The 20,969-nt window shown below is 51.4% G+C and overlaps 2 protein-coding genes across 5 annotated transcripts; both read left to right on the forward strand.

Moving 5' to 3' along the window:
- The first annotated feature begins 5,275 nt into the window (after positions 1 to 5,275).
- Positions 5,276 to 12,834, forward strand: RBM42 (RNA binding motif protein 42). 4 transcript variants are annotated; one of them, XM_079908079.1, is made up of 10 exons: positions 5,276 to 5,489; positions 5,725 to 5,869; positions 7,172 to 7,256; positions 7,352 to 7,426; positions 8,943 to 9,008; positions 9,086 to 9,261; positions 9,760 to 10,092; positions 10,411 to 10,528; positions 12,291 to 12,485; positions 12,577 to 12,834. In XM_079908079.1, exons 1-10 carry the CDS (start codon positions 5,362 to 5,364, stop codon positions 12,687 to 12,689), a joined length of 1,434 nt encoding a protein of 477 aa, XP_079764205.1. In that variant the 5' UTR covers positions 5,276 to 5,361; the 3' UTR covers positions 12,690 to 12,834. The 4 variants fall into 4 exon arrangements, with proteins under 4 accessions (XP_079764205.1, XP_079764206.1, XP_079764208.1 ...); XM_079908080.1 differs by having other exon boundaries at positions 9,107 to 9,261; XM_079908082.1 differs by lacking the exon at positions 8,943 to 9,008 and having other exon boundaries at positions 9,110 to 9,261.
- A 3,840-nt stretch (positions 12,835 to 16,674) lies between these two features.
- On the forward strand, positions 16,675 to 19,128 carry ETV2 (ETS variant transcription factor 2; the record flags this gene model as incomplete). The annotated part of the gene is made up of 6 exons (XM_079908404.1): positions 16,675 to 16,744; positions 16,839 to 16,952; positions 17,223 to 17,282; positions 17,539 to 17,997; positions 18,443 to 18,555; positions 18,805 to 19,128. The coding sequence occupies 6 exons, from the start codon at positions 16,675 to 16,677 to the stop codon at positions 19,003 to 19,005; spliced, it is 1,017 nt and encodes a 338-aa protein (XP_079764530.1). The 3' UTR covers positions 19,006 to 19,128.
- Positions 19,129 to 20,969: the final 1,841 nt, after the last annotated feature.

Raw genomic sequence — 20,969 nt, forward strand, 5'->3', positions numbered from 1 at the left:
CTCAAAGGAACCAGGGATCCTTGGGGAAATAGCTGATTCTAGGTCTGGGGCAGGAAATGCGCAAAATGAGTATGAAGCATTTTGTACCAGAGAGCAAGGACGTCCTCCAAAACTACTGGGATTGAGTCAAAAGGACTCAGGAGTCTGTATGAAGGCGTTGCCACTGGCTAAAGATGGGACATTTTGAGCAGCAATTAGAATGACTTCAATGGGGACTTCCCTGGTGGTCCAGTGATAAAGAATCCGCCTTGCAATGCAGGGGACGCGGGTTTGAACAAAGATCCCACACGCCGCAGGCAACTAAGCCCGCGTGTCACAACTATAGAGCCCACGCGCCTCAACTAGAGCCCGTGTGCCACAAACTACAGCGCCCACGCGCTCTGGAACCCATGCGCCCCAACTACAGAGCCCACGTGCCCTGGAGCCCGTGTGCCCCAACTAGAGAGAGAAAACCCGCATGCCACAACTAGAGAGAAGCCCGCACACCACAAGGAAGAGCCCGCGCGCCGCAACAAAAGATCCTGCATGCCTCAGTGAAGATCCCACATGCCACAACTAAGACCCGATGCAGCCAAAAAAATAAATTAAATATAAATAAATAAATAAATAAATAATAAATATTTAATAAAAAGAATGACTGCAATGACTTGAAGCACATAAATATGTTTGAAAATGTCAGTTCATATTGATATTCACACACACATTCCTCGCTGGTCACCTTTGAAGGGTGTTAGTAACCAACTCATTTCTTTCCCCCCCCCCAATATAAAATAGAGAAAGAATCAAGCATTTTCTGTCTTCTTTCCTGTATGTGAAAAAGTAACCCAATTCCTGATAAGGAGGACGTTTATAGAAGTCACTAATAGTTTCAGAGAGAATGATAAAATTCGAAAACCACTATCTTCCATATGTTAATAAGTAATAGATACAGGTAATGATGATCAAGTGCTGCTAAAACTATTAATGGAAAGATTGATTGAGCTTTTTAAAATGGATGGAACAGGATGACACTGCTGGTCAATCTTGGCATCACCAAAGGAGTACAACCAGATACCATGTGCTCCTGATGAGATACAGCAGGATTACCTCTTAAGTATTCTTTTACCAAATTAAACCTAAATCTAATCAAGCTTCTGTTACTGCAATAAATAAGCAAGGGAGAGGAGGCAGCGAGGAACAAGTGAAACAACATAATTAGTTAAATCCAAAATGTGAGACGTCCTATAGGACAATTGATCAGTTTCTGCAGCAAATAGAAGACAAAAAAAAAGAGAGGGTGGGGGGAGAAAGAGAAAGAAAAGGGGGAGGAAGAAAAAGGCAGGAGATGGGAAATTTTCAGGTTAAAAAAAAAGACTTTAATAGGATTTTAAAAGCTGGAACAATTTGAGCAACAAAATAACTAAAGTGTAATTGTATAATAACTGAAAGTATAGAATATCCATGAGTCCATACTGATACAAGTGATTTAATAACGAAATAAAGGGGGTACAATAGACATCCCTTGTGCAAAAGAATTCCAAATAATTTATGTAGATATCTCACTCTCACGGAGGTGGAACTTAACTACTCCACCCCTTAAGTATGGGCTGTGCATAGTAAATTCCTTCCAAAGAGCATAAAAAGAGAGTTTTTAATTTATTTTTTATAAATTTATTTATTTGTTTGTTTGTTTATTTTTGGCTGGGTTGGGTCTTCGTTGCTGTGCGCGGGCTTTTCTCTAGTTGCGGCGAGCGGGGGCTACTCTTTATTGCAGTGCGTGGGCTTCTCATTTGCGGTGGCTTCTCTTGTTGAGGAGCACGGGCTCTAAGCACGCGGGCTCAGTAGTTGTGGCTCGCGGTTTCTAGAGCGCAGGCTCAGTAGTTGTGGCGCACGGGCTTAGATGCTCCGCGGCATGTGGGATCTTCCTGGACCAGGGCTCAAACCCGTGTACCCTGCACTGGCAGGCGGATTCTTTTTTTTTTTTTTTTAACATCTTTATTGAAGTATAATTGGTTTACAATGTTGTGTTAGTTTCTGCTGTATAACAAAGTGAATCAGCTATATGCATATATATATATCCCCATATTCCCTTCCTCTTGCATCTCCCTCCCACCCTCCCTATCCCAACCCTCTAGATGGTCACAAAGCACCGAGCTGATCTCCATGTGCTAAGCAGCTGCTTCCCACTAGCTATCTATTTTACATTTGGTAGTGTGTATATGTCAATGCTACTCTCTCACTTCGTCCCAGCTTAACCTTCTCCTTCCCTGTGTCCCTCAAGTCCATTCCCTACATCTGCGTCTTTATTCCTGTCCTGCCCCTAGGATCATCAGAACCTTTTTTTTTTTTTTTTTTTTTTAGATTCCATATATATGTGTTAGCATATGGTATTTGTTTTTCTCTTTCTGACTTACTTCACTCTGTATGACAGACTCTAGGTCCATCCACCTCACTACAAATAACTCAATTTCGTTTCGTTTTATGGCTGAATAATATTCCATTGTATGCGTGTGCCACATCTTCTTTACCCATTCATCTGTCGATGGACACTTAGGTTGTTTCCATGTCCTGGCTATTGTAAATAGTGCTGCAATGAACATTGTGGACATGACTCTTTTTGAATTATGGTTTTCTCAGGGTATATGCCCAGTAGCGGATTGCTAGGTCATATGGTAGTTCTATTTTTAGTTATTTAAGGAAACTCCATACTGTTCTCCATAGTGGTTTTATCAGTTTACACGCCCACCAATAGTGCAAGAGGGTTCCCTTTTCTCCACACCCTCTCCAGCATTTATTGTTTGTAAATTTTTTGACGATGGCCATTCTGACCGGTGTGAGGTGTTACCTCATTGTAGTTTTGATTTGCATTTCTCTAATGATTAGTGATGTTGAGCATCCTTTTATGTGTTTGTTGGCAATCTCTATATCTTCTTTGGAGAAATGTCTATTTAGGTCTTCTGGCCATTTTTGGATTGGGTTGTTTGTTTTTTTGATATTGAGCTGCATGAGCTGGCAGGCAGATTCTTAACAACTGCGCCACCAGGGAAGCCCAGGGAGTTTTTATTTTATTTTTTAATTTTTATTTATTTATTATTTTTGGCTATGTTGGGTCTTCATAGCTGCGCGCGGCTTTCTCTAGTTGCCCCGAGCGGGGGCTACTCTTCGTTGCAGTACGTGGGCTGCTCATTGCGGTGGCTTCTCTCGTTGCGGAGCACGGGCTCTAGAGCGCGCGGGCTTCAGTAGATGCAGCACGTGAGCTCAGTAGTTGTGGCTCATGGGCTTCGTTGCTCCGCGGCATGTGGGATCTTCCTGGACCAGGGCTCGAACCCGTGTCCCCTGCATTGTCAGGTGGATTCTTAACCACTGCGCCACCAGGGAAGCCCCCAGTTTTTAAAAAGTAATTTTATAATAAAGAAATCTGACAAGTGCTACTTCAGGAGATCAAAGTTAACAATAATAATTCATGTTGATAGTATGTAGCCTTGGTATGATATGATGAAAATTGCACTTTACCTCTGTGGTCTCCCTCCCCCGCCCAAAAAAAGCATAACCCCAGCCTAATAATGAGAAAAACGTCAGACAGATACCAAATGAGGAACATTCTACAAAATACGTGACCAGTACTCAAAACTATCAAAGTCATGAAAAAGAAAGAGTAGGAAATTGTCACTGGCAAGAAGAGCCTAACGAAACAAGGCAACTAAATGTTATGTGTTATCCTGGATGGGATGCTTAAACACTAGGAAAATTGAATAAAGTGTGGACTCTAGTTAATAATTTTTTAAGGCATCCTATTCTTATAACATCTCTAACACAGAAGCAAACAAAGTATTTTAACAAAGCATTCATTTATGCTGATTCAAACTGGAGCTTCAAGAAACCAAGGCAAGCGGTAACATTAAGTTTTGTTTTTGTTTTTACTATTTATTTATTTTGGCTGCGTTGGGTCTTCGTCGCTGCACGCGGGCTTTCTCTAGTTGCGGCAAGCGGGGGCTGCTCCTTGTTGCGGTGCACGGGCTTCTCATTGCAGTGGCTCCTCTTGCTGCAAAGCACAGGCTCTAGGCGAGAGGGCTTCAGTAGTTGTGGTGTACAGTCTTCAGTAGTCGTGGCTCGCGGGCTCTAGAGCGCAGGCTCAGTAGTTGTGGCTCACGGGCTTTGTTGCTCCACGGCATGTGGGATCGTCCCAGACCAGGGCTCAAACCCGTGTCCCCTGCATTGGCAGGCGGATTCTTAACCACTGAGCCACCAGGGAAGTCCCCAGTATAAAGACATTTTGAGGCAGAGAAAATTGAACTCAGTCTGGGTGTTAGATGATACTAAGATACCCATTTTCTTGGGTGTGAAAATGCTGTTTTTGTTTTGTTTTGTTTCCTTTTAAATACTCCTTATGTTAGAGAGACATCATGAAGCTATTATGGGTGAATTGATAGACGTCTGGAATTTGCTATAATGTAAAGCAAAAAAATAAAAGAAGTATAGACGAAACAAGAAGGGTAGAATATTAGTAATTGTTGAGAGGTACGTGGATGTTCATTCTCCCTACTGTTGTGTATTTTTGAAAATATTCATAAAACATTTTGAGGACTAAAAAAAAAAAAAGGAGGGGTCAGCTGTATCCCTAGAAAGCACAGACACCGAAACTATACGCGTGACCTTATGAGGTGACGCACTTGACTACTGTCTCTCGGCCTTTGCATGAACTGTATTCCTCCTACCCAGAATCTCTCTCATTTTCATCCAGCAGAAGTTTTCAGACGTCACCTCCTCCAGGAAGCCTGAGTCAGGCACCTCATCTGAGCTTCCCACATCATGTCCCTGTTTTTTCTGGGACTCACTGTCTGGTAGCGTGTCCGTCTACCCCAGAGTGGGCGACCACGGCCCCCAGCTATACCCAGCCTCGTCCTGCCCTGGGATCATTCGGATTTCAGTGTGTTTTAAAACTTCCGGAACGGGCCTCGCGGTGGCAAGGGTGGGACCTCCGAACTTTCCTGAGTTCTTAAAGATCAAGTTTCCACTTCAGGAACGGCGACAACTGACTTTACAGTACTTTCATTAGCCCGTGTTCCTTCATGTAGGCGTGGTGGTCTCGCTCGGCTGCACTCTCATAGACTCAGAGTCTTCCGTAAAACTCGTTTTTCCGGCACTCTGATTGGCCTATACTCCTCCTTGGGGCGGGCCCTTCGGGTGTGGCCGGGTTCTCATTGGCCTTAGATCCCCGTTGACGAGCCCCGTTGGCGCATTATGTCATGTACCGGCGCCCGTCACTCTCGCTGAGACGTCATCCGCTGGCGCCCACCCTGACGAAGCCAGGGAGTACACAGCGGAACCGGCGGAGGCGACTGAGTTGAGGCGGTAGTAGTGGCGACAGCGACGGCAGCAGCGATGGCCGGGGCGGGGCCAGCCCCGGGACTCCCGGGTGCAGGAGGACCTGTGGTCCCGGGCCCTGGTGCTGGCATCCCGGGCAAGAGCGGCGAGGAACGCTTGAAGGAGATGGAGGCGGAGATGGCCCTGTAAGGCCCGCGACAGGGCGCGATAAGAGCCGTCCCACAGCCAGAGCCCTGGACCCTCCAGGCCACGATAGGCCCGACAGATGGCTCTATCTTGGGGAAATGGGACTTTCGGGATTGTGGGGGCGGGAGTAAGAAGGAGAGCTTGGCAGGGGTGAAGGCGCTGTCGCGATGTACCCAGCGTTCCAGAATTGGTGCAAGGTCCTGAGCTGTGGTGTCTGTCCTGCCCCCACCCCAGGTTTGAGCAGGAAGTTCTGGGGGCTCCGGTTACAGGAATCCCAACTGCTGTGCCTGCGGTGCCCACCGTCCCCACGGTAGAAGCAATGCAAGTCCCAGCAGCTCCTGTGATCCGCCCAATTATCGCCACCAACACATACCAGCAGGTACGGCTGAACTAACGCATATAATAGAGCACGTTGCCTCTGAACACAGTGTTTGTATACAGAGAGCTATTAACATGTTGGCTTGTTGATTAATTAGTGTGACAAATATTTCAGGTGCCGGGCATTGAGGACACAGTAGTGACTAAGACAAACAATATTTCTGCCCTTTGGGAGCTTTTATTCTAGATCATGTTGGTCAGTAGAACTTTCTACAATGATGGAAATGTTCTGTATTTATTTAAAATTCATACTAAAATTAAATAGTTCCTCAGTATCATTAGTCACATTCAAGTGTTTTATAGCTAAGTATATATGAGTAGTGAAGAGAGAGACTACTAAAAAGAGAACAAGTAAATGAAACTTGTTCATTCTCTCAACAGATAATTTTCCAGTGCCTTTTCTGCACTAGGTACTATTCTAGACATTAGGCATATAGCAGAGAACAAAACAGAAAAACAATCACTACCTTTTTGGAGTTTACATTTTACTACTGAGAGACAGGTCAAAGTAGAGTAAGAAAGGCAGAGGTTTATCAGCGCGATCAGGAAAGGCCTTTCTGAGGAGGTGACATTTACGCAGATATAAAGGGCATGATTGAGGGAACCAGGCAGATATCTGGGGGAAGAGTATTCCCAGCAGAGAGAACTGCCAATGCAAAGGCCATGAGGTAGGTGCATACCTGACATGTTCAAGGACCAGCAGGGAGAATAGTGTGGCTGGAATGCAGTGAGCAAGGGAGAGGGTGGGAGGAGAACAGCACAGAGAGGTGGTAGAGACAGATCTAGTAGGACCTTGTTGGTCATCACAAGGACCTTGGTTTTTACTCTGAGATGGGAAGCAGTTGAAGGGTTTTGAGCAGTGAGGTGATGTGATCCAACTTAGATGTCACCAGGGTCGCTCTGGCTGTGTTTGGAGGACAGACTATAGGGGGCCAGGGCAGAGTCAAGGAGTCTGAGGAAGAGGCTACCATAATACTCTAGGCAAGAGATAATGGTGGCTTGGACCAGGGTGATGGCACGAGAGAGAAGGAGGACACGCTAGACATAATTTCAGGTAGTGCTAAGTGCTTTGGGGAAGATGAAACAGGATGATGAGAGAAGTTGCAACTGGGAGGGGCTAAGGACACCTTCGGCTAGTGTGGTCCCAAAAGCCTCTCTGAAAAGTGATGTTTTAGCCGAGACCTAAAGTGTGATAGATAGCCACAGAGTGCAAAGAATGAAACCCTCGGCCTCCCAGGTGAGCCTGCCAGGGCAGCTTGGGGGCACTGAATCAGGCCTCTCACCCAAGCCTCCTCTCCAACAGGTCCAACAGACTCTGGAGGCCCGAGCAGCCGCTGCAGCCACAGTGGTTCCTCCCATGGTGGGTGGCCCACCTTTTGTGGGCCCAGGTAAGTAAGGAGTGGTGGAGCGAGGGAGGCAAGGTAGTGAAAAAGGGATGCCTGGGACTTTCCTCCAACCATCCTCATCTCTCCCCTCCCAACAGTTGGCTTTGGTCCTGGTGATCGGAGTCACCTGGACAGTCCAGAGGCTCGAGAAGCCATGTTCCTGCGGCGAGCAGGTAGGTCTGGGGCCAGGAAATCCCACATTCCACCAAGCACTCTTGTTTCAACTACTTCACCCTCTCCATTTCATCCCCATGATGTCATTGTCTTTCTAAAGCATAAACCTGATCGTGTACTTTGTCAGTTTCGCATTAGTAAGGCTTCGCTTGATCACTGCAAACCAACCCCCTTACTGTCACTCCTAATCCTTACGCTTTGCTATGTTTCTTCATAGCACTTCATGCTTTAGAACAGTTGTACAATTTATTTATTATGTTTATCATCTTTTGCTTTCTCTAAAATATAAGGTCTGTGCCAGCTAGTAAGTATTATGTGCTCTCTGTTGATGGGATGAACAAACCATCAAACAAGCACCTGTGCTCCTCACCTGTCAGTCAAGACCCTATATCACCCAGCCCCTTGCAGAGAGAGATCCGCATTTGCTCCTCAGGAGCCCCAAACATTGCTGGGATATACCAGCAGGGCTCTTGTTGAGATCCCTTCTCTCCCCTGCTCATTGTCGCCCAACTTTAATCTTCCAAAACCTATCAACTAAACCCAAATCAAGCTAACCAAAATCAACTAAAATCTATCCTCTCCACAGGTCACTCACTCCTACTTTGTGTTGTTGAGATGACCTTTATACACACAATTTTTGTGACATTAGTATTTCCTTATGTGTATGAAAAGGGTATGTGTTCTGTAAAGTTCTGGTGTGATCTCTATTAGATTGTACTTGTTAATTGTGCTACTTAAATCCTGTTACACTTTTTTATCTGATATCTGAGAAGGTTTAACACCTCCTACACTTTAGTATGGTTTTGATCAAAGTGCATATCTGACATAGTCCCCTGCCCAGCTTCCAACCCTGCTGTGGCTCCCCAGTGCCCTCCAGAGGACATACACGGTTCAGCCAACAAGACTGCTTGGACGCCTACTGACCTCTTGACCATTCTCCTATGATGCTGTCCAACTCTAACATCCTCTATTACGATTACACTAAACTGAAAAGGGAAACATTTTTGTTTATAAATGTTCTCCTTGCTAGTAATATTTCCAAACTCACCCTTTGCCTGACCAACTCTTCATTATCCTTTGGGTCTCAGCTTACAGGTCCCTTTCTCCAGGAAGCCTTCTCTAGTCCCCCCGGCATAGGTCTTCTGAGCTCCCACTGCTTCCCGGGCTCCCCACTCCCAGCCTCCATCACTCTGCCTGGGCTTTCCCCCATCCCAGCCCTGATCTCTCTGGCTGTCACTCTGGTGATAGGTCTGCTCTCTCCTGCTCTGGACCAGGAGCTCCCTTAGAGCCCTTGGTCTTTGGTGTGTCCCTAGCATTGCACAGGACAGGGCCAGGCCCAGAGGAAATCATCAGTGGTAAGTTTCTGCTGAATGAACAAATGAAAAGAACCCTGCATCTCCCAGAAGGCTCCCCAGGCTCTTCTCCAGATCTCTTGGTTCTGAGAGTACCCACAAGCACACACCTTGCCCCAAGTGCCCCAGTCCCCCTTGACACACACCCCCATCTCTCCCACAGCTGCGGCCCCCCAGAGGGCCCCTATTCTGCATCCAGCCTTCATCCCTCATGTGCTACAGAGAGCAGGTGAGGGGGCCAGGGTCATCATCCTGCCACGTAACTCCTCCCCAAGCCCTCCGATTTCCCCACTAACACCCTGACAGATTCTGCTCTTTCTTCCACAGCAGGTGGCCCCCGCCCTATGGCTCTGCGGCCCCCTCACCAGGCCCTCGTGGGCCCCCCTCTGCCTGGCCCCCCTGGACCACCTATGATGCTGCCACCGATGGCTCGGGCCCCAGGGCCCCCTCTTGGCTCCATGGCTGCTCTGAGGCCTCCTCTGGTGAGTGTGTACAGGGAACTGAGGGTCAGAGGTGCAGTGGGCAGGGAGGCCCTCATCCTGGCCCGGTGGGCTGTGTCCACCAAGTCCGCCTTTCCTGTGGCTTTTCATGTCTCTGCCTTCTCACTCTCTGACTTTGTCTCTGTCTTTCCCTCTTTCCTTCTGTGGCCATATCTTTCTGTTTTTTTCTTTCTATAAGGAAAGTATAGAGAGAAAACACAAGTTACAGGTGTACTTCTCTCTCTGTATCTCTATTTTTCCTTTGATTGTCTCTGTTTTTCTGTCTTCATGTCTTTTTTTGTCCCTATGTCTGTCTGTCTCTCTGCCTGTGTTTCTCTATCCCTGTGTTTGTCTCTAACTAGAGACTCCTTTCCCTGTCTAGGTATCTCTTGCCTGCTCTCTGGTGCCCAGGCCCTTGCTCTGTTGTACAGGATGGAGGTGGTAGTGAGTGAGGTCTGAGCCTGTGATCTGGCCCCCCTCATGCCCTCCTTTTTCCTACAGGAAGAGCCAGCAGCACCCCGAGAGCTGGGCCTCGGCCTGGGGTTGGGCCTGAAAGAGAAGGAGGAGGCTGTGGTGGCAGCAGCGGCCGGGCTGGAGGAGGCTGGCGCAGCGGTGGCTGTGGGGGCAGGGGGCACCCCAGCTGGCCCTGCAGTCATTGGGCCCAGCCTGCCACTGGCCCTGGCCATGCCTCTGCCCGAGCCTGAGCCACTGCCCCTGCCACTGGAAGTTGTGCGAGGCCTACTGCCCCCGCTGCGCATTCCTGAGCTCCTGTCCCTGCGTCCGAGACCCCGGCCCCCTCGGCCTGAACCACCCCCTGGCCTCATGGCTCTTGAGGTAGGCAGGGAGCAGAGCAGTGGGGGCACAGTAAGGGCTGATTGGGCAGACAGGAGCCCAGGGGCTTCTTCACGCAGAAACACATGTCATCTTCTATCTGTGGAGGTAGGAGGGACCCAGGAAATTGGAGGGGTTGGGAGGACATGGGGAAGAGGGAGGCAGACACACACATCTGACACCCAGCAGCACATCCAGTGCCCCAGCTATGGAGGCGGGAGGACCGGGTGGGCAGAGGAAAGTGGTGGAACATGAAGAGGGCATATGGGTCCAGCAGACTCCAGCATCAAGCCCTTTGCACCCCATCCCTTTCCTCTGCAGGTCCCAGAGCCTCTAGGTGAGGACAAGAAGAAAGGAAAGCCAGAGAAATTGAAACGCTGCATTCGCACAGCAGCTGGGAGCAGCTGGGAGGACCCCAGCCTGCTGGAGTGGGATGCAGGTAAGTGGGCTCGAGTGCGGGATCTGTGCTGCTCCACCAAGGGAAGGCAACCCAGGTAACTGCACACCTCTCTGTAGGGCCCACCTACAGAGTGGGTTAGCCCACCCCGGGGAGAGCCAGACTAGGACACTTGGGGGGCGGGCCCTTGCCCGGCCACTGAACAGAACTTGGTGGAGGGGATTGGCACCTAGGACCTTCTGGCCTCTGTTTCATTCATGAGGGGCCTGGCTTGCTAAAAGTGAAAGAGCATTCTTTTGTCTCCTAACTTTTTATGAAAAATTTTAATACTGAACTGCACAGTTAACAACTATATATCTACCACCTAGATTCAGCGATTAACACTTTGCTGTATTCACTTTAACTCTCCATGTGTTTGTATCTTTTTTTGGTTTTTGCTCAGTCATTTGAAGTAAATTATAAATGACGTTATCACTTCACTACTAAATACCTCAGTATTCATCTCCTAAGAAAAGTGATATTTTCTTTCATATCATTACACAATTAACACATCTAAGAAAATTAACAATAATTCTGTGGCATCTCATATTCTGTTTATATTCATATTTTCCCAGTTGTCCCCAAACTATATTATAGCTGTTTTTCCCCCGAATGAGAATACATGCAGTTTTGTGTCACTACATTATCTTTTAATGAGAATTGTCACCCTCCCACTGCTTTGTCTTATGTATAATAGTTTTTTGATGTGTTCAGACTGGTTGGTTTGTAGAAGGTCCTACCCTTTGTCAGATCATTTCTGCCTGGGGTAAACTAACTTGTTCTCAGAGAGTGTCCTCAGTCACCACCAGAGCTATGGGGCAGCCACAGCGGTAGCCAAGGAGAGGGGCCTGCCTCCCATCCTAGTCTTTGACTTCTGCCTCTTTCCCTGGGACCGTCTACCCACCCCAGGCCAGAGCCATGGCAGCGCCGGCCCAGATGTGGCCAGTGCAGGCTGTAGGCCCTAGTTCTGTGACCTTGGGCAAGTCGCTTAGCCCTTCAAGCTTCATTTTCCTCATCTCCAGCAAGGGGATGGTAATAGTATATGCTCACGGGGGAAGGGATTCTTTGGGCTTGAGCACATTTGGTCGAGGCTCAGGCCCAGCCCAGGGGATATGTCCAGGAATGGCAGCTGAAGTTGGCCTTGGAGAAGAATCAGGCAGTATGTTCAGGTTTAAGGGACTCAAGGGGGATTAGAGTGGGCTTTGCAGAGGAAGCAGGGCTGAGGAACGATGAATTCTGTGGTACCGGGGTGCCATTATGGGAGCCAGTGGGTGTCAGGGGCCCAGGGAATGTCCATGGGGAGGTGTTCAGGAGACCAAAGGATGCTGTGGGCTTGGAGGACAGGCCAGGGCTGGGATGACGAAGGTAGGGGCTTCATCGAGGGTATGGGAGAGCTGGCCCTGGGGTGGGGCAGGGCAGGGCAGTTAGTTAAAAGTGAGGACTCTGGAGCCAGATGCCTGAGTTCCTGTCCCAGCTCTGCCGCTTCCTGATTAACTTGGGGCGGGTGACTTGACCTCTCTGTGCCTTGGTGTAAAGGGTTGTTGGGAGTGCCAGATGTGCTAGAACTCATGGGTGCTTAGCAGAGAGCCTAGCACAGGGTAAACACTATACAGGCATTGGCTGTTATGACCAAGAGGGCCCCAGGCAGAGACTGCAGGGCATACAGAGGAAGAGGGCTTGGTGATGTTTCCAGAGAAGGTGGGGTCATTTAAATAAGACTGAGCCAGACATCTGTATCCTCTGACCTCCTCTCTCCCAACCCCAGATGACTTCCGAATCTTCTGTGGGGATCTGGGCAATGAGGTGAATGATGACATCTTGGCACGAGCCTTCAGCCGCTTCCCATCCTTCCTTAAGGCTAAGGTGATCCGCGACAAGCGCACGGGCAAAACCAAGGGCTATGGCTTCGTCAGCTTTAAGGACCCCAGCGACTATGTGCGCGCCATGCGTGAGATGAATGGTGGGTGCAGCCTTCCCTAGGGTCAGTGGGCATGGCAGGCATCTGGCCTGAGCCTGACCCCAAGCCTGACCATGAACCCTCCCTCCCACAGGGAAGTATGTGGGCTCACGCCCCATCAAGCTGCGCAAGAGCATGTGGAAGGACCGGAACCTGGACGTGGTGCGCAAGAAGCAAAAGGAGAAGAAGAAATTGGGCCTGAGATAGGGTCTGTGGCGGGGCACCCGCTCCCACCCGGCCGGGCGCTGGCTCCTCCCCACAGTTCTTTGGGAAATCCTCAACTATCCACCCACCCATCCTCCCCAAAACCAGTTTCAATAAATTTACGTTCATTTCCATCCTTGGCTAGGCTTGGAAGCACTCTTTGGGGGGCAGGGCTTAGCATCCCCCACTCTGGGAATAGTGGGGAGCCTTGAAAGTTTACTCAAACATGCAGATGGGCATTTTTCGGTCCCTGCTGCATGCCCCTTACATCTTCTTGAAACCTCTTAAGTGCACGTCCAGTGCAGCCTATTCCACAGAGGAGGAAGTAGAGGCTTAGGGCAAGGCCGAAGCCAAGCAGAGGCTCAAACCTGTGGTCTTCTGACTCCACCCTGTGTTCTCAGCACCAAGATAAGGGGGTCTTCTGGGCCCTGCCCTTCTGGAGCTCACACCTTCCAGGCTTTCATCCATTCAGCAGACTCTCATCAAGGGCCTGGACAGTGCTGGGGACACAATGGTGACTTAAACAGCCACAGGCCCTGTTCCCTCCAAGTTCATGGTCCAGTGGCAGAAGATAGGGCTGTAGCCAGACAGTCACAGCCCAGAGTGATCAGGGTTGGGATGGGAGCCATCCTGGGAGTCAGGGAGGGGCTTCCTCAAGGCACTGGCCACTTCTGAGACTCTCATTCTCTTCCTGTTTTTCTCTCTCCTAGTCTCTGCAGTTGTCACCCTCTAGGTCTCTGAGACCGTTTTCTAGTTTCTTCACTCTGCCAAAATCCAGCCAACTTCTGCTCTATCTCTTTGTTTCTCTGTGCCTCCTTCTCTGTTTCTCTGTGAGTGCCCCTCTGTTTCTTGTCTCTTTCTAAGTGTCTGTATCTCTCTGAGTCTCTCTTCTCTCTCTCTGCATCTGTAAGTCTCTCCCCAACTCCTGTTTCTCAGCTCCACGCTTGTCTCTGCCTGTCTGAAGAAGTGTCCATGCAGGAACTTGAATGCCAAACTGGGAGCTTAGACTTTACCCTGAAAGCAGCCAGCCTTGAGAAGCTGAGACAAAGTTCAAGCAGGGGACTAGCATCACAGATTTGCACTTTAGAAAAATCTGGGGTTCTGGAAGTAGGCTGGAGCAGTGACCAGGCAAAGGAGGGAGATGGCATGGGGAGGGGATGAGGGCCTCCCTGGGACATAGCCGTCAGAACCCCTGATTGGGAGAGGGCTTGGGAGGGAGGGGAGAAACAATGCCAAGGCTTCTCAGGGAAGCCAGTTACCCAGGAAAGGTGTCAAATTTCCTCAGTTCCTGTCTTCCTCCCTTACTGCCCCCTCTGACGTCACATTTTCCAGTCTGGTTAGAGGGGTGAGGGCCTCCCATCAATGGCAGGAAGTACCCTTCAGCCCCCTGCCACCTGGGCTGGACCACCCAGCTCCAGAACCCTCAAACCCCATCCCCACATCACTAGCCCTCCCTACTCCTGACCCTCTTCTATTCACTGCAGGCAAAGGAGGAGATGGAAAGAAGAATGATTCCAGAAAGGTGGGTTTTAAATGTGTGCATTTAAGTCCTGAGGGGAGACAGAAAAAGATCAATGGGGTTGAGAGACAGAGGGACCAAAATGGAAGGGATGTAGTGAGCAGAGACAGAGAGGTGGGAAGGGAGACAGGAAGAGACGAGAATTGTGGGTCTGAGGCAGTACAATGGGAAGGCAGATGGGGAAAAAACCCAGGGAGGGAAAGAGATGGAAACAGATAAGGAGATAGGGAGAGACAGAAACACTTAAAGACAGGTGGGGAGGGACTGAGACATCAGAAAAGACTTGGGGGGATTCCCTGGGGTCCAGTGGTTAGGACTCCTTGCTTTCACCTCTGAGGGTGCAGGTTCAACCCCTGGTCAGAGAACTAAGATCCCACAAGCTGTGAGGTGTGGCAAAAAAAAAAAAAAAAAGTTACTGCAGTCAGGCCTGGTACAACAGAGACCCAGGGCCAGGGACGTCAACCCAGGGCAGAGAGACATGGAGAGATAGACACATACAGACAGGAGAGAGGCCAGCTTCAGGGAGAGGAGGCTCCAGGCCTGGTGGGGCACAGCAGGTGGAGACTCCTTTCAGACCCCTGGGTTAGATGGATGGAGGGACTGGTGATGCCCGAGGGCTCTGTGGTTCAACCAGCGCTGGGTCCAATCCCAGGAGCCCCAGACCACCCACTGTGTGACCTAGTAAGTTGCTCTTCCCGTTGAGGCCCAGTTTCCCTCGTGTAACAATGAAGGGCAGTGCCCACGCCCCCCACTCCTCCCACCCCCAGAATGGCAAGTGGTTAGTGATTGAACTAGGTGAATATTGGAAATGGCCCATATTAAAGAGGTTATTTTTGTTTTTGTTTTTGTTTCTGTGGTACGCGGGCCTCTCACTGTTGTGGCCTCTCCCGTTGCGGAGCACAGGCTCCGGACGCGCAGGCTCAGTGGCCATGGCTCACAGGCCTAGCCGCTCCGCGGCATGCGGGATCTTCCCGGTCCAGGACACGAACCCGTGTCCCCTGCATCGGCAGGAGGACTCTCAACCACTGCGCCACCAGGGAAGCCCTAAAGAGGTTATTTTTAATGGTAAATATTTACTTATCAATATTGCAGGATGGGTACAAGCACAGGCTCTGAAGCCAAGCTACCAGGGTTTAGGGTTGCCAGATTTAGGAAATAAAAATACAGGGCACCTAGTTAAATTTGAACTTAAGACAAACAACAAATAATTTTTTAGTATAAGTGTGTCCCAAATATTGCACGTGTGCATGTACATGTCGCAAGTATACATGGTTTGTTTTTTTGCTGAATCATTGGAAACAAGTTACAGACACAACACTTCACCCCTAAATATCTCAGTGTTCCTTATAGAGATAGCTTTCATATCATAATACCATCATCACATCTAAGAAAATGACTAATTCTATATCTCATATTCAGTTCATATTCAAATTTCCCCATTTGTCCTGAACTGTTATTAGCAGGGAAGGGCATGGATTCTGGAGATGAAGAAAAGTGGAAGGAATTCCTCCTCAATTTCCCCTTTCATAAAATCGGGATAAGACTAGTACCTACCTGGTAAGCGGATTAAACAAAGGCCCAGGGCACAGCCGGTGGCATGTAATGAGCCCCCAATAAATGTTAGCTATTATTATCACTGTTGTTATTGTTCATACTGTTGTTGCTACTGTCCTCGGAAGCAGCCCCAGGACTTCCCCTCAAAGCCCTCAGAAGGGGAGAAGTGGGCCTGGTGGAGGATCCCAGGTCAACCTACCCCCACAGGCCCCCTGTGGATTGTGACGTCTGCCCACCAGGGGTCTGGCCGGAAATCCCCCTTCCTGTTGCAGATAAGCCTGGCGCAGCCCAGCTGACCCCAGGCTCTCCTCCCGCACCACCTCCCGTGTCACAGGATCGAGTCCCCAAGCCCCCCCCCCACGCCCCAGTCACCCCGGAAACACCCCTCCTCACCCGGGTCTCTCCCAGCCCGCTGTTTCCCAAGCTCCTGTTCAAGTCCAAGCCACCCCTGCAGCAGGACAGCCAAAGCTACCATGGAGGCGGATGGCCATCTCTGGGGGCAGAGGGGAGTGGGGCAGGGGTGACACAGCTCGGCCCCGCCTCAGACCCTGCAACTCGACCCCCGCTGCGACCCCCAGCTCTGACGTCTTGGAAAATTCCCTCCTGCCCAGGCCCCTGGGGGGAGGGGGTGCATGGTATGAAATGGGGCTGAGACCCCCGGCTGAGGGCAGAGGGACCTGCCAGAGGTGAGCTGTGAACTGGGGACTGGAAGTCTGGGTGTCTGGGGGCCCTTAACTCCTGGTCTGAGAGAAAAGGACACTGGAGGCCAACAATCCAGGGTCCTGGGGAAGGAGGGAGCAGAGGCCCGGACTCCTCTGTCTGAGTGAAGCAAGGGATGGGGCTCAGACTCCAGGGTCCCTAAGCTCACCCTGGGCCCTTTTTTTTTCTGACGCAGAATATTCACAGCGAGCAGCCATGGATTTGTGGAACTGGGATGAAGCATCAGCACAGGAAGTGCCCCTGGGGAGCAGGCTGTCAGGTCTGGGTAGGCTGCTGGGGCTGAGACAATGTGTGTGGGGAGGGTGCTCAGGTGGGCGCCTCCACTGACCCTGACGGGGCTCTAACCTTCTTGCCTGCAGAAGGAGCTGAACTCGACTTCTATTTCCCTGAACTGGCACTCCAAGGGGACACGCTGACAGCGGAGACAGGTTGGAAAAGTGTCTGTGGGCTGGGACCCCTGAGCGCTGGGGAAGGTGAGACGCTGGCTTCTAAGTCTAAGGGAGGAAGGGGGCGTGCCTGGACTCCTGGGGTTGAGCGGGGAGAGGGGTGTGGGCTTGAACTCCAGAGGTTGAAGGAGGAGGGGCCCAGACAGCCTCCTGAGTCCCAGGTCTGAGTGAGTAGGGGCCGGGGGTAATAACTCTCAGTCCCTGACAAATAAAGACCACTGGGTTGAGTGGCTGAGGGGAGTCTCTAATCATTGTGCACACCATCCCCTAAACTCTGCTACGTCCTATCCCTCTCAGGGCTCCCACAGCCGGACTGGGGCTCCGCATTACCGTACCCAGAAGCTCCATGGGGGGCGGGTGAGTGTGTGCGGAGAGGTGGGGGGAGGAGGGGACTGGGGTCCTCCATTGTGACTAGAGGTTTAGACTCCCCGATCTTTGAGGGGGAACGGGGATAGGACGGGGGACGCCTGTGCCCTTAAGGTGGCATGACCGAGATCCTGGAGCGTGGGGCCCCAGGCGCCAGGGCTGCGAGCTTCGACCCCTAGAACCCCCGAGGGGGCCAGGGATCGGGACACCTGGGCTCCTCTCACTTGGGGTCCGTTCGTCCTTACAGAACCCGCCCCTCAGGCTCTTCCGTGGTCGGGAGACTGGACAGACTTGCCGTGCACCGGCTCGGTCCCTTGGAGCCGCGTCTCCCAGGCCCTGGGTCCCGCCCTCTGGGCTGGCTCTGAAGGGGCAGCCGCCCAGAACTGCGCCACCTCCGCGGAAAGTGCCAACTCGTGGTCGGGCGCCCAGGTCGCCGCCAGCTCCACCAGCTGGGACTATTCTGTTGGCCCGGACGGCGCCACCTATTGGGGCAAGAGCCTCGGCGGGGAGCCGCCCGCCGACTCTACCATTTCGTGGGGCGGGCCTGCGGGATCGGACTATACCATCTCCTGGGACTCGGGGCTGCATACGGACTGCACCACCTCTTCGAAGGAGTACCAGACTTCAGATCTCACCACTTCTTCCGAACCGAGCCAGCAGTCGGACCGCGCAACCTTGGCTTGTTACCCCAAAGCTAACCACCGAGGTGAGGTCCGAGACACTTTGTCCCAAGGGAGCGAAGCCGGAGTCTAGTGAGGCGGGGCCTAGGCGCCAAGGGGGCGGGACCGGGAAACTGGCGGGGCTCGAGAGAGGAGGGGGCGGTGGCCCTCCTGTTGGGTCCCCAGGGAGGAGAGGACTAAGACACGGGTAGTCTTCCCGAGAGCAAGGGAGGAGGACCTAGGCTCCTGCATTAGGCAAGAGGAAAGAGATGAGGATGTGGATCCCTGGGTCTCCAAGATGGGGCAGCCAAACTCCTAAATCTCCAAGATGGGGGCCCCGATGCCTGGGTCCCCAAGGCCAACTCTTAGGTCCCTTAGACGGAGGAATCCGGACTCGGTCCCCGAGGAGGAGGGGATCCGGATTCCTGGGTCATCGAAGCGACATGATCTGGGGCCAGGAAACCTGAGTATTCACTTGCCTCCACCCCGCAGGTCCCATTCAGCTGTGGCAGTTCCTCCTGGAGCTACTCCACGACGGGGCGCGTAGCAGCTGCATCCGCTGGACGGGCAATAGCCGCGAGTTCCAACTCTGCGACCCCAAAGAGGTGGGGCAGCCTCCCAGACCCGCTTAGTCCCGCCTGGGTCTCCCTGTGTTCAGTTTAGCCCCACCAGCAGCACTTCGCCTAGTGCTAGGCCCCGCCCTCAGCCTCGCCCTCAACTCCGCCCCGCTCCGCCGGGCCTAACCTCCACGCTGACAGACCAGAACCCCAACCCCGCCCCACCCATCTATTGTCAAGCCCCTCCCACTCCTCACCTCTCCCGCCCCCTCAGACTAAGCCCTGCCTCCGCCCTAGGTGGCGCGGCTGTGGGGCGAGCGCAAGAGGAAGCCCGGCATGAATTACGAGAAGCTGAGCCGAGGTCTGCGCTACTACTACCGCCGCGACATCGTGCGCAAGAGCGGGGGGCGCAAGTACACGTACCGCTTCGGGGGCCGCGTGCCTGGCCTAGTCTATCCCGACTGCGTGGAGAGCGGACAGGGAGCAACGACTCAATAAAAATACACGGTCAAGCATCGTTGTGCGTGCTGTTTGCATCCTTCCCACGGATACTAACTACGTCTGCTAGGGAGCCTGTGTGCACAAGCACACCCACATCGCCTCCACAGCCCCGTGTGATCCCGAAACACACAGGGGGACCTACCGTGTGCTCACTGTGTCGTGGGACACGCAGAGGAATCAGACAGTCCCCACTGGGCCTGCCTACCGTGTGCCTGCCCTGTACTGGGACTTGCACAAGAATCAGACCCAATCACTAACTTTCGAGTTTATTTACTGTCCCCACCTTGAAGAGAGGACTCAGACTCCAAAAAGGGCTTACTGTGTGACCTCCCAGTGCTAGGAACCATCAAGGAATTAGACCTAGTGCTTATGCCCCAAAACCGTCTACTCTGTTTCCCCACTCCAAGCTGGGGGCCATAGAACTCAGACCCCAAGGAGAGCCTACCCTGTTCTAGGAACTACTGAGCCTCTGAAGAGAGCCTACTGAGTAGTTCCCTTATGGGCCATGCTGGGAACTCAGCAGTGACCAAGACGACCCTGGACCTTGCCCATAGGAAGCTCACAGTCCAGTGGGGAGACAGACCCATCACCAGCCAGGGACAGCCCAGAGTGGTCAGGGCTGGGATGGGGAAACTCTAGGGGGTAGAGGGGGACCAAAAAGAGGGATCTGCCCTAGCTTGAGGTGGGGGCAGGGGGGTGGTCAGGGAAAATTTCCTGGAGAAGAGAATAGCTGATTTGAAAAGTCAGGTAGGCAAAGAATGTCCCAGTCAGAGAAATAGAGTAATCGAAGGCCTGGAGGTAGATCTCACAGCACTGTTCAATGAACTAAAATATCAGCATGGCTGGAGAGGGGACCACGGCTCAGTCCACAAAGCTCCAGTTGGAACTGCCTATGTGGGCCATGGTAAGGGGCCTGGACTTTGTCCTGAGGGCACAGGGGAGCCAGCGAGGGGGTTAAGCAGGGAAGGGCTTTGGGCTTTGGGAAGATCTCATTGAAGGGGGTGGGTGCAGGCATGTAAACAGGCAGTTCCACAGATAATTACAACGCTGATGAACACAGAATGCATAAGTGGCCCCCAACCCAGTTAGGCCTGGACGCTGCACCCAGCACAGTATGTGAGAAGCTTTGGAGGCCAGGCTGAGGGGAGGGGCAAAAGCAGGTCTCTTTCCCAGCTTCCTCTTCCAGTCCCCGGAAGCCCCCTTTATTCACACAAGAAATTCACGCATTCCACAAATATTTATAGAGTACCTATACTATGTGCCAGAAACTGTTTTAAGTGCTAGAGAAACAATGGTGAATGAGACAAAACTTGCTCCTTTATGATGCTTCTATTATATATTGAGGGAGACAAAAAAAGATAAACAATAAAAGGAAGGATACAGTATGTCAGAAGATAAGTGCTTTGGGGAAATAAAGTAGGGAAGAAACTGACAAGACAGCAATTTTAAATATTTGGACTGAGAAGGACTCATTGATAGGGTGACATTTTAACAAAGACCTGCAGGACATGATGGAGGGAGCCAACTGCAAGAAGAGCATTCCAGGCCAAAGGGACAGCAAGTGCAAAGGCCCTTACGGGGAAGCCAGCCTGCACGTTTAAGGAACTGCTAAGGAGGCCAGTGTGCCTGGAACCGCAGCAGTTAAGAGAAGGAGATAAGAGTATAAAAGGGGGCCAAACCGTGTAGGTCATTTGCAAGGATTTTGTCAGGGTAAGCATTCAATAAATAATTCTTGCACGAATAAGAGCATTTCCGCTAGGATATTTTTCCCATGCCCACTCTCCAACCAGCCCCAAGACCCAGACTCCTTTCTCCTGGTAAAGACAGAGAGGTGACCATGCTGCGCCCACAGCTCGCACAGCCATAGCTCCGTGCGGTTCCAAGTGACACGCAAGCTTGCGATTGGGTCGGGATTGAGGATGAACAGGCATTCAGCCCAATAGGAAGGTTGGACTTCGCTC

Source organism: Stenella coeruleoalba (genome assembly GCF_951394435.1).
Source record: "Stenella coeruleoalba genome assembly, chromosome: 20".
Classification (NCBI taxonomy): Eukaryota; Metazoa; Chordata; class Mammalia; order Artiodactyla; family Delphinidae; genus Stenella; species Stenella coeruleoalba.